Below are 13,947 nucleotides of genomic sequence, written 5' to 3'. Positions count from 1 at the left end.
ATACATGAAAGGAATGTGCTGAAATAAATTATGAAGAAAGATTACTATAAAGAGATGCATTTCTGTGCTTTCATGTGATATCTATGATTGTCAGAACAAAACGTGCCTCAAACAGAAAAGATGTCAATGACATTGCTAAAAGCAAAACACATCAGCAGTCTTAATGTTTTTTTATCTTTTTGATTTATACAAATGTGAGTGATGCGTGCCTATGCAAAAATATTCTCTAATGTAGGCGGTTGCTAAGGTTTCGTTTTAAGGCAGACGCTTGCTTGTGAAAGAGTGAACATTTTTATGATACGATGGTCTTTATGATAGCTCCGGTCACTCCCTCTATGGGATTGGTCTGCCTGTTTTATCATCCGCTCGCCGATCATTGAGAAAAGCAATAGCACTCGCTCCTCTATAATCCACAGGATGTGAAATATCCTTATATAACACATACAGCGTGGGACTAGTTCAACTCCAAAATGTTATAGTTAGGGTTTAAAAAGGTATAAAACAAATCTAAGTATGAGACCTGAGCAAGCACCACGAATGAGTTTATTGTATGTGTTCAAGAAAGAGTGGCAAAATAAAATTCATGCTGGCATGCAACAACGTTGGCTGTTATTAAAAGAAAAGGTCAGAATTAAATCCGACATATGAGTTTTTAGATTGTGAACCAATTCTGACATACTAATACTTGAACATGAAATGAATATCAATATTAAAACTTCCTATGAAATATTACCAAGCTGCCACTTCAAAGTGTGACATATAACGTGCAATTTGTTACAACTAGTATTGGCACCTGGGATAACTCGCATACAGACAGTATACAGAAAGTTTGCAAACACCTTATTTTGTTTGGATTTCAATAAATACCGGTAATAATAGACATTCTCACTTTCAGTTTGTCTGTCCTTTGCGTTCTCGCTTCATGAAGGTGTGAGCCTGCATTCTAATTACTCCAATGATAAAAACAACCCTGCTGCTGTGAAAGAAAGATATCACTACACCAGTGTGCAGAGAGAGAGAGAGAGAGAGAGGGGGAGAGGGAGAGGGAGAGAGAGAGAGAGGGAGAGGGAGAGGGAGAGGGAGAGGGAGAGGGAGAGGGAGAGGGAGAGGGAGAGGGAGAGGGAGAGGGAGTTTTTTTTATTTAAAATGCAATCCGTAATTATTGCCTCTATATCGCCCTCTCTGGTTGAACCATAAAATTGCTGCTTATTTGAGAAGTTTTTGTGTCAAATCATACCCCACATCTGAATTTAAAAATAATTATGATAAGATTATTGGCACAACACTGACCTTTTAGGTACTTTGTCAATTTTGGTTTATTTTAACCCCCCAAAAATACAGATTACAACTTTTAACTAATGCAAACTAAATGCCAAAATAGCCTACATCAAAATGAAAGCCTACGTTATCAAATATTGGGAAAACTTCCATCTCAGTAATTATTTCAAGTAAGGCTGTGAAATGGCAGTATATATACAGTATGATGTAAAGAAATATGTAGATATTCTGTCATAACATTTACCCCGCAACAGATATTTCCAACTACCAGACAAATGAACTACTGTGATATCATTACCGTGATCCAAAAGTACTTATACAGTAATGTGATTTTGATTGCACCACCCGAAGCATCTTCTCATCTCAGATGCTGCAAGGTCAGATGTTGAAACCTCATCCGATCGTGTCTGCTCTCACACACCACTCTAGCGCACGTCTTACTGAAGCCCTCCTGTAGGGCCGGAAGTGTCTCATCTAATAGCAGTCTGATTTAACTGCACGTTGCGGGCTGATAAAATGGTAGAAGAGCTCTGGGGAAAAAGTTCAAAGGACAAGAAATGAGGGAGGGAGATATCGTGCTCTAAATATGGAGTCTGCTTATGCTCCTCGTGGGATATGAATGTACCACGGTCGTACTACGGTAACATGGTAATACGAAGGATGGGTAAGGACACACAATAAATTGTCTGAACAACTACGGGTTTATTCCGATTAATTAAGAAACTTAATTAAAAAAGAAATTTAGCGAGACTAGTTAGTTCATATAGATTTAATAGCTTTATTTTTTCTTTCATTTTTTTAAAGTAATGCATTGAAGGGGATACATATAGAAACAGCCTATAGCTGATATGAGCAAGATCATCAACATGCTAAAACGCTCTCATGGAAACAACTTAATAGAAAAATAAATTCAGTTGTGAGGATAGTTTCGGTAAATAAAATGTTTGTTATTTAACATTTTATTTGTACTATCTGCCACCTTTTTGAAGAACTGCACTATAATGTAGTGTTCATATAAAAAAGGCCTTGATAAAACCAAGGTCTCTCACCCAAGACAAGCTGGTCTGTTTTTAAGGTTTTTTTGTGTGGGCATTTGGGCACTTGTTCAAGAGACCAGCAAAACCAGTTTAACTGAGCCTTGGCCAGACTAATAGACCAGTTAAAACCAGCAAACCACTTTTAAAATGTTATTTTTTGGAGCTTCCATAAAACCAACTTGTCAAATGCAGTATCCAACCAAATAGTCCATTTTAAAAATGTCATTTTGCACATCCTGTATCATCGTTCTCTGGACAATTAACATGGTACATTTCATGTGCACATGTTACCACTGTAATACTATGGCAGTTGAATGTAAGTGAATTAAAACAAACATACACTTGATATAAAAATATACCCATCTATAGGGCAACCAATCTTCATCTCACGCTGAGCAAACCATACTTATCATAAGCCTGTGACACATGACCAGCGGAGCACCACACACACACTATTAGGTAGACTGAAGCTAAAGCATTTTTTCCATAATGATACAGATTTTATCATTAAACACCTTCGAAACTAAGTCTAAACACTAAATGCTATTTGGACGATACCGAAGTAACTGTTTAACTGCTTATCTGCCAGGAGGAAAGTAACAGCAGGGCACTACAGTAGCACATTTGTCTCATTGTCAACAACGGCAATTACAGCGATGCTGATCACTTCCTCTGAGCTGCACTTAACCTCAATCTTTCAACAGTTCAAAGGCAGTTCAATGTTTCCGTCGACTTCCGAGTGATGTCTTATAAGGCCTCTACAAAGCGCCAACACAGAGACACTTTCAGTCAAATTAACCAATTCTCCGCTACAAACTAAAATTTAAGTTTGACTGCAATGCACAATCTTTTTTCTTTCTAATCTCTCTTTCACAGTTCACATATTAGTTTTCAAGGGACAAAACAGAGTCTCTGCAAGCCAAATTTTACAGTAAACTGTCAATTTAGGCTATACGAACAACCACAAACAAAAGAAGAAACGCTAATCCACTGGTCCAAGGGTTCATTTTGTATTTCCCAGCAGCTCGACAGCCGCGCTGAGCCCTCGTAACAGGCATTAACACGCAATGGGGACATTATCAGTTATATGCCTTCCAGGGAAAATGCTGATGGATGGCACCAGTTTAATCATGCATTAAAACCTAACAACCCCTATGAAAATCGCGCCATTGTTCATTTTTACCTCACGGCACATTACATGGCTTTTTTAAAAACCTTTATCGTGTCTTTTTTTTTTACATGACGTTGAGGGCTTTCGGTAGAGCAGATGTATTGGTCTATAATGGCAATGCTGGGGGAAACTGAGCACGGAACATTTAGTTGATCATTAAAAAAATCATTTGAAAAGGACATTAAATACGTGCCTGCAAAGAGGTGCTAAAGCAAGGTGCTCTAACGCAAATGTTTTTCTGGGAATTTTAATGTTATCTGGTCAAAAGTCACCCCCAAATCGAGAAAATATGTTTTGCCTAAATAAAATAAATGTATTAAAATCATATTTTTGTCATTATTTTAATAAAAATTAGGTGCATTTACACAAAATTCTAATTACTGTAATAAACAAATATATTTAAACATCTTTGTTGTTTTACTACTGTATCATGAATTCATGATTTAAGTAAAGTAATACAAATCAGTGTGTTACGGTATTTTACAGCAAAGTAATTGAAACCTTTTTGTGTTCTTAAAAAATGAAATTTAATTTTGGGGGTGATGTCACCTTTACTAGACACTCTTGCCCAAATTCGTACAAGAAATGGTACTTTGACTAATCTTAAATTCCAGTAATTCTCCCATACTTCAGCTAGCCCTTCCAGTGTTTAAATCTGTACTTCTATGTTTTCCAGCCCGGATCTCTAAACGCTAAGCTACTCGTCGCCTTCAAACATAACCGCCAGCGGATGAAACGTTTCAAAAATCAGTTAATAAGGAAATCAACTTAGTACATCATTAAGATGGCCTCTAGATTACAAACAACTTTAGAGATGACTATTACAGCCATTTTCTGCTCGTGAACGTCCATTTATTTGTATTCGATTTACACTAATGACCCAAACTTTGAGCTGTGCTTATTATGTTACTGCATGATGTGGCCATTGCTGAAAATATCCTGCTGATCAATGCAACCTCAGAGTTTCCTGTTCAGTCGCAGAGCAGACAAAAACACAATGAACATACCGTGCTTATAGGTCGACAACTCAAAACCGCATCCCTACAGTGCTCTTATTGAACAGAACAAAACACAAAAAGAAAAGAAATGCAATGCAGGAAAACACGCTTTGTGCCAGTGACTGTGCACCACAGTGTTGCTCGGGTGGTATATGGTTTTCGATGGCTTACAATCTATGGATAAGCAGTTTAATTGTCAACTACAGTAGGTGAAAAGATAAGACGCCACGATTAAAAATACATTATTAAGAATTCTGATAGACCTCCTTACCAGAAACCACTTAAATTTGAGATAATCTATATTAAATATGTGATATTGTAGATACAATACTGACTTTAAGTTCACAACAGCTCTGCTTTATTTCAAATGGACGGAATAAAGCTTGAGAGCTCTAGCACTGCCTATAGCACTCCCATAAAGCTCAGCTAGTAAAGGGGCTACAGCACACAGCTGTACACAGCCCCCAGCAGCCCTTATACAGTATCTAGAACAAGGCTACTAAAAGATCAGGCCGTGCACGTTTTCCAGTGACTCTGCAATAGTCCGGGCTGTCAGCACCTGAAGAAAGCTGCTCAGACGTGTAGGTTAGAATAAGCAGGTGGTAGAACAACGCACAACTGCTATCCATTCACCCTATACAGAATACTCATGTTGATGTGTGCTACATCATAATGAATGAAATGCCTCATAATGAAACTACGTCTGCACTGATAAACAACAGCAGTTTGAATGTTATCAGTGGAAAATGAAAAGCGTAATTGTTCATTTAATCAGTGATTCTGAAATTCTCCGTAAACAACTAGAAATCCCTTTGATACTTTATCTGGTGAGCTCTGAAAGCAATGGCGCCATACATAAAACATTACAGTAAATAAATGAATAATGCTTATATAAGCACATTGCTAACAACTTCATGTTCCCAATTGGCGCTAGGATCAGTAGAAAATTGCTTGTTCTTTCTTTCCTTTATAAAAAATGACTGTGGCAGTAACAAACGGTGATGTTCTCCAATGGCCATACCATTTACTTTGAAGTTGCTCTACCGTGTCAATAAATTACTGGCATATTATTATTAAATATACCACACAGTAAATACAATAGCATTGAGATGGTTCTCCAAGGTACTTCAATGAATGCAATTATACTATCATGGTACACTATAAAATACTGCTATGGAAACCTTTGTAACCTTTGTCTCTCTATCGCCATCTCTGTTTAAAACCTAAAATTGTAAGTTACGTTACAGAACTATCTTTACATGGGTTGAAGTCAAATAATGTCAAATGGACTTATTAAAGTTATTAATCATACACTGTAGAAAACACCTAGCCAATGTCTGAGACAAACACTGTAGAATTCTGGCAGCTAGGGCGCCAGAAAAAAAACTGTTTAGTTTTACGTTTTTCATGTTATTTTACACCCAACTTGTAAACTTCCAGTATATTTCTGTTCGTCATTTTTTACCGCATTTCAAAAATACATGAAATAAACAGTCAAATTACGTAAAATTACAGATATTTGGGTAGTTGACAAATAAAACATAAATGTGTCCTAAGGTGTGACAGCAAAAATGTGCTAGCAATGAATATAAATATCTTATGCTATTTTATATTATATGACAAATAATATATATTAAAAGTTTTGTTTATGTCACACCATAGGACATATTTACGGTTTATTTGTCAACTACCCATATACTGTACAGTGATATTATAAGCTTTATGTTGCAAATCAATAAGGTAAGGAGACTGTTTTGGATGGTGAAATGTTATGAAATTTCGTTTATTGTAACCAAAACTAAACAAATTTGTCCCGATTTACATAATCAAACATGCTACAATTTGTAAAATGGAGGTGAGCCCTGTCGGAAAGTCCTGTTTAAATTAACATCTGTGTTTTGGAACATGGTAGGTGGTTCCTGGCAGATCTAAGATGGTCATTATCTGGTGCACCTGGTAATGGCCAGCTCGAAAACACCAAGCAAGTACAGCTACCAGCTGGATCTTTCAATAAAGTACAACAATCCAATTTCAAAATGTGCTAAAAGCGAGAATATTTAATAAACACGCAAGGTGAGAAGTGCACTTGGTGAAAGACGGGCCTCTGAGTTCTGTGGAAATCTGTGTGAATAAGAATTTTCTCAATAAACAGTGAATGCAGCCGATGTTTCTGCTTGGATTAACAATTTGACATTATTTCAGCCTTACAGTCCAGCCGTAGCCTATAGCGATGAATAAAGACATACATTGAGGGCATTTTCTTCAAATGCAGTTTACACGCATTTCGGTTGCATCAGTGTTTCAAGCCGTTCAGAAAGACACATTCCATTTTGTTTTTAAGTGAATCGCTGATGTTTGCGTGCAAAATGTGATCCAGTACAAAAGACCAGCCTTGTCACTTTAAATAAGAATCTAATACCTAAAACGATGCAGCCTCCCGTGGAAAACGGAATATGTGTTGATTTTAAGGGAGACCACATAGCAAAAGGCAATTCATGTTTTGCTGCTGCGCTCTCGATGTATCAGAGTTTGGTAGTGAATATGCATTAGGTCAAAATAAATAAGAGAAAAAGAGAGCCAAAACTAGGACCAAAGATACTGGTCTGTCTCTAAGAATCAGAGGACTTAATAAATATAGGAATGTGATTTGGCTTGAGGACACAACACAGAGATGACTGAATTCTGAGGAACACTTTTTTTGATTTATCGACTTTTGCACCACAAATTATGTACTGTTCGTAATCTAGATTACTGTTATGCATAGATTATATATGATTCTAACCATCCAGGTACCCATTAAATAATATTGAACCCGTGACTTTGTCGTTGCTGGCTCTATACTCTACTACTAGATCTACAGAAGTCCCTATTTACTTTCAAAAGAGTGGCAAAAACCATTAATGGTTCCCTATGGGTGGCTTTCGATGTTGGATGCAAGGATTTCTTGTACAAAAAATTGCATGTGTGGTGTCAGTGATGTGGGCTGGCTCACAGTCACCCTTAACATGTATTCAAGTATTTTTGGTTTAACAGTTTTCCACCTGTGAGCATTATACCATTAACTTATTTTCAAAACATTTCTTAATTATTTGTTCCAATTTCTCCCATATTTCTTTCCAGTATTCCAGGCCATTCCTCTTGCACAATCGGATCCTATACTTGACAGGTTTCAAATTGACACTTGCTCAGTACGATGTGACCTTCCCTGCAAGCAAAGACAATCATTGGGCTCTTGGGGACCATTTGGAAGCCCTAAGCTCGAGGAGGACAGAACTAGATCACCTGCCTGCCCCATTCAAACAATTAATGTCAATACAAGGCACCTGACACCTAGCAGCAGGATTATATATACATACCTTTTTATTATAGAAATAAATTGCGTAAATGGATACATTTATTGGTGTTAGCATACTGTAAGAAAAACACATGATTTCACATTGCGCTTCAGAAAACTGCTAAATCACGGTTACGTGAAAAATGCTATATTAACAATCCATTAACCTCTGTGCAGCACAGAAATATTATACATAATCCCATCTATAAATATACCAGCGTATTAGACAACATCCAAACTTGTGCAAGAAAGGTCCTCGGATGATAGATTACAAACATCATGTCCTATGGATGTGGCCTAGGGCAGTACACATGCTCCAAACAGATTACATCAGATTTGGTCTGATATTATGTTTAACCATGGACCATTCGGGGCATCTCGTTCTCTCTCGCTCTAACATCACTCTGATATCGCTCTATTACGAACAAGCTATGAATGTCAGCAAGAATTCACCATGCGGTAGACATGGTGTTGACAGAGTACTATAAAACAATTGACTACCTTTTGCTTGGCAACTGCAAACAGCAGGTAAACTATATTAGCCTAAATGGTGAAGCAATTGTTTATTCAGAAAAATATTAATAACACACAAATATTTTTCTGGAAAACAGTCTCTTCATATGCATTCAGTCTGAATGCAATGATAGGATATCTCGATTGTCTGTCAAATTATGTATTTGCATACTGTAGTGTACAATGCAAGCAGGCATCGTGTGTTTTGGTGAAGGCGTGGCTTTGGAGAGGATCTTATGCTTAAAGCTAGCTTGCTAAATTAGCCTCTCCAAAATCGCCAACCCTTCCTTGAAATTATTTAGTGATAAAATGTCCATTTAACATATGAAAACATGGAAGAAAGGGGAATTTCACATCACTCCTTATCCTTTTAGATGTGTAGTCAACAAATAATATCACTGTAATGAATCACCCATTATACAAGCGCCCAGAGTTCGACTAGTAAATGATGTGTCATTTTAAAACATAACAGGCTGAAAATAAAGAAAACCGAAAAACATCACTCTTATGCTATGTTTACACCAAACGCGAACAATTATTGTTTTCCCGCTCTTTATTACTCGTGGGAAAAGTTCTCGTGAGTGACGCGAAAAACATCACGCGACGGGGAGTGTCTTCACACATCCGGACCCGTCAAACAGTAGGTGTCAATGAGCTCTTCGCAAAATTACTCGCTCCAGTTGAAATTTTTCAACTTGCGCGCGCCGCCCGATTCACGTCTTTCGCATCACCTGCCATGAGTTTGCGTCTATTCGCGTCTTTGCATTGACTTCGTATGTAATTTACTCGCTTAATTCGCATTTGGTGTAAACCCAGCATAAGAGTTGTGTATAATAAAGCACTTGAAAGTTACTGATGAAAACACATCAATTTGATTATCATATTATTGCAATGATCATTTCCATAAATCAGCGTACAAGACTTTTTTGCTTTCGAAAGCAGACGCGTTTCGAAAAAACGGATGAGAGCGTAACAAAATCTGCCTCCCAAAACCACACATCATTTCCATATAAAGGAGGCATCACACATTCGACCTGAAGCTGCACAGTGTTAAACTTGAGACGTCCCTCTGTGTATGCTGCTGTAATCCTGCTCTCAGCCGAGCGGTGAAGAGCACACGGACAACAAAACTCACCGTTTTCTGTGTTTTCGTGTTCTGTGTCGGTTAAGGTGAGGTTAGAGTTGGCTCTGCTGGACAGGCAGGAGCTACGGCCAGATTTAGTGTTGCTGCGGCCCCAGAGTCGGACGGCGTGCTCGGGGGACATGATCCCATCCGTTTCCGTGTCAGCGTCCGATCCCACGCTGACAGAGTAGTCACGGTGGGGCAGGCCCATTTCTGTCCTGTATGCTGCCATATGGGGCAACACTGGATCTGCAAAGGCCATGTCTCTAAGAGAGAAGTCCGCACCTGTAGTAACAAGAGATAGTAATTACTACACAGAGATATGCATACAAAAACCAAGGCTCTGGTCGAAAACATTGATCTCTGTCCTCTCTGTCCACCAAGCAACTATGTAGTGTTCTTGTAACTCCTGGCAATTCGTAACTATTTTAGAAAGTTGCTAAGTTCAAGCTGGGGAACCAGAAAAATACAGTCAATAAAATATTTGTTTTGTTATTTTATAAAATTACATGTTCTTCATGTTATTTTACATTCTCCTTGTAAATTAGCAATTTAACATTTTTACTGTATTTCAAAAATGTGTAAGAATTCGATCAAATAAAACTGTAAAACTTTGTTAGTAAAAAAATCATTAGATCTTGTGCATGTTTTTGCATGATCTGCTTTCGCACCGGTGACGGTTTAGGGGTGGGGCGTCATAATTGTTTTTTTTCCTAATTGAACGATTTTGTATGCTTCACAATGTACAAATTGGCCACCTTGTAATAAAATTACAAATTCCTTTAAGAATAGGCTGTGCCAACAATGGCAAGATCATTAGTTTGGCTTTGCAGGAACAAACAATTTGAAAAAAATTACCTTGAATGAACTGTAGGCTATATTGAACAAAAATGGGTAACACTTTATTTGAAGGGGTGTTCATAAGACTGACATGACACCTTCATAATCATGACATGACAAATGTCATGAATACGAAGGAGATTTTATGCATGTTTATGACAACTGTCATTAAGTGTCATTCGCTCATTTAGCCTATGTCATTTTTAATGCAAAGATGACATTGTTTGAGATGTCTTTGTTATGACAACTTGACATAATCTGTCAGTGTCTTTGTCAGGACAACTTGACATTACCAAGACAACATAACCTGTCATAAACATTACATGGCAGAAAAATAATCAAACTTAAGAAACTACGTAGCTTTATGGGTTAAAACTGTCATGTGGTTGGTTTTGACATTGGCTGTCATGAGGCCATTACATTCACATTTACATTTATGCATTAGGCAGACGCTTTTATCCAAAGAGAGTGCTTTACATTATACTATACATTTGTATCAGAGTATGTGCAATCCCTGGGATCGAACCCTTGACCTTGGCGGTGCTAGCGCCATGCTCTAACCACTGAACTACTAATAATTTTCACTTTTTTCAATTAAACATGTCATTAAAATGTCATTAAGTGTTAATAGTCTGTCAAATAGTTTTATAACAGCGACATTAATGTTTTTCTTGACCTCAACTAGTGGTACAAATTGAACCTGTCATTAAAAATCTAAAGTGTTAACACAGTCATTAAAGAGATAGTTCACAAAAAAATAAACATTCTGTCATCATTTACTCACCTTCGAGTTGTTCCAAATCTGTATAAATGTCTTTGTTCTGATAAACACAGAGAAAGATATTTGGAAGAATGCTTATACCCAAACAGATCTTGCCCACCATTGAAAAAAAATACTTCATCATTTTTTTGTTCTGTTGAACACAAAAGACATTGTGAAGAATGTAGGGCAGCAAACAGTTCTGGGGCACTTTTGACTGCTGTTGTGTTTTTTCATGGGTTCGATCCCAGGGATTGCACGTACTCTGATACAAATGTATAGTATAATGCAAAGCACTATGCATAAATGTAAATGTGAATGTAATGGCCTCATGACAGCCAATGTCAAAACCAACCACATGACAGTTTTATGTAATGTTAACCCATAAAGCTTCGTAGTTTCTTAAGTTTGATTATTATTCTGCTATGTCATGTTTATGACAGGTTATGTTGTCTTGGTAATGTCAAGTTGTCCTGACAAAGACACTGACAGATTATGATGTATTGCTTTATGTCAAGTTGTCATAACAAAGACATCTCAAACAATGTCATCTTTGCATAAAAAAATGACATAAATGAGCGAATGACACTTAATGACAGTTGTCATAAACATGCATAAAATCTCCTTCGTATTCATGACATTTGTCATGTCATGATTATGAAGGTGTCATGTCAGTCTTATGAACACCCCGTCAAATAAAGTGTTACCCAAAAATGTCTAACAAATATTTACATATTTGTATATAAATAAGTGCTCTCCTGTATCTCAGTGGTTAAAGCTTGGCGCTAGCAACAGCAAGGCCATGGGTTCGATACCAGGGATTACATATACTCAGATACAAAAGTATATAGTATAATGCAATGTAAGTCGCTTTGGATAAAAGCGTCTGCCAAATGCGTACATGTAATTTATGTGTAAATAAGCACGTTAGCAGGCAAAAGTGACATCTAACTTTGAACAATTTACATATTTGCTGTATTCAGATATATTAGTAGATGCTTTAAAAACGTTGTATGCATGTTGCATATTGGTACTTGGGGCTTAAACTGAAGCTCATCTTTGGAAAATTTTAAGAAAATATTTAGTAAATAGTTAAAAAATAGCAAGAAAATGTCATCTCGGTAGGCAGCTTGCTGCTAGGTTTTAAAACAGACCTTATAATATTCTACTAAATAATCAAAAAGGGTTTGTGCTCGTATATATAAATCTAAATTGACACAAAACACGCAACATATGCCACTGGTGCATGCGCTTATTCATCTCTGGCCTAAATAACAAGAGATTTAACTGAACACTGAACCACACCTGAGTGCGAAGCATGTGAAGGCCAGACACACAAGAAAAAGGAAATAACAGATTCATCCCCGAGAGTTAATGGAATAATAGTTAGTGTGTCTGAAAGCTACAATGCATTTAGTATTCATGGAAGGGAAGCGGATATAAGTCACCATCAACTGGACACATTAGAAGGTCATAAAAGACATCAGCCAATCAGCATTCACGGTAACCCCATGTCATTAGAGTACCGGCACGCTAATGGCAAAGCTACAATATCGCATTCGCCGTTCCTTTTATCTTTCCACTTTTAGCTATTGCTTTTTCATTGCGGGTGGAAGATATTAACAAGGGATCATATCGTCACCGCAGTCTCTCTTAATTGCATGAATGCAATCACTCTCTGAAGCGTGTCTGAAAGATGCCGTGTGCGTCTTCTGTGTGCGAGATGAGCTCCGGCAAAGCCAGCCATAGTTCATCTCATGTCAAAACGAAAATGCATTAGATATCAATTTCTGTATGAGGTGAAACAGTACAATGATCAAGGGTATAACGCTTTTTTCAAAAGAAACATGCAAGTCATGTGTCAGAGATTGTTCCAATTGAACTGAATTCTTTCTTTCAAAAGTTTTAATACATTTAAGGGAAACACCATGCCCCAAAACCTTGCCGTTCTCCTTTTACATCCATTCCTTTTTTCTTCCCACAGCCTGCAAATTGATCAAATAATAAGCACTCACATTCACCATGCTCAAAAACCTTTTTAGAATATCCTAAAATGGACAAATGAGGAATATAACCAAGCATTCAAATTCCGTTCACATTCATAATTAAGCCTCAAATGCTACACTTCCCTTTGACAAGACTTTGCCACGTTTGGTTTGATGGCTTCCTCTGAACCCGAACTCAGTGTCTTTTTTTACATTGTATCGCTTGGCTGCGAACAGCGGCGCATTTCTGTCATTAACACGAGTACCACCGTGAGTACCGTTTATGTAACTCAATTGGTAGAAAATGATGCTAGGTGTGCCAGAGCTGTTAGTTCAAATCCCGGGGAACACACATACTTGAATGCACCGTATGAATGTGAGGTTGTAATCTTTAAGCATCTCGTGATTTGATTCCAAACATTGCTTGATCTCAAATTTTCAGCGTAGGGGTGCAATTCTTTGGCGAGTTAAGGTGGTTGCCAAATTATTTGTAAAAGCTAAGGATCGGCAATTGAAATAAGACATTAAAAGCTAGTATCAGAGGTGGCGTTTTGGATTTCGTTCAATGTAAATCAAATGCCTGCTGTCTACAAACACATAACAGGCATGCTCCCAACACGACCACTGTGTTCCAAAAAGTAGAAAATTGAATTATGTTGCCTCCTAAGTTACCTAGCTTTAGGCAAAATCAAACGCAACGTTCCACGCATCCTTCGCAGAGAAGGCAATGCCAGAATGCACTTGTGTTATGCTCTTATGTAAATGACAGAGAAGGTTCTGGCATGAATCCAAGATAGTGGACAAAGTGAGATAAATGTTAATATTGAAAGTTGATGTGAAGCCCCACCCCTAAACTCACCTGTCACTGGCACGAAAGCAGATCTTACAAAAATACACAAATGATATCG

General features: G+C 37.5%; 1 protein-coding gene across 12 annotated transcripts in view; it reads right to left on the bottom strand.

Annotated features, from left to right (window-relative positions):
• tenm4 (teneurin transmembrane protein 4) overlaps nt 1-13,947 on the bottom strand; it is a 216,552-nt gene that overhangs the window by 149,812 nt on the left and 52,793 nt on the right. For all 12 annotated transcript variants that reach the window (XM_057350986.1, XM_057350982.1, XM_057350985.1 and 9 more), the window contains exon 3: nt 9,467-9,739. In XM_057350986.1, coding sequence (XP_057206969.1) covers nt 9,467-9,739 — 273 coding nt within the window. The remainder of the gene's footprint in view (nt 1-9,466; nt 9,740-13,947) is intronic.

The sequence above is a fragment of the Triplophysa rosa genome, linkage group LG14, assembly GCF_024868665.1.
Source record: "Triplophysa rosa linkage group LG14, Trosa_1v2, whole genome shotgun sequence".
Lineage (NCBI taxonomy): Eukaryota > Metazoa > Chordata > Actinopteri > Cypriniformes > Nemacheilidae > Triplophysa > Triplophysa rosa.
This window is presented reverse-complemented; position numbering and strand designations above follow the sequence as displayed.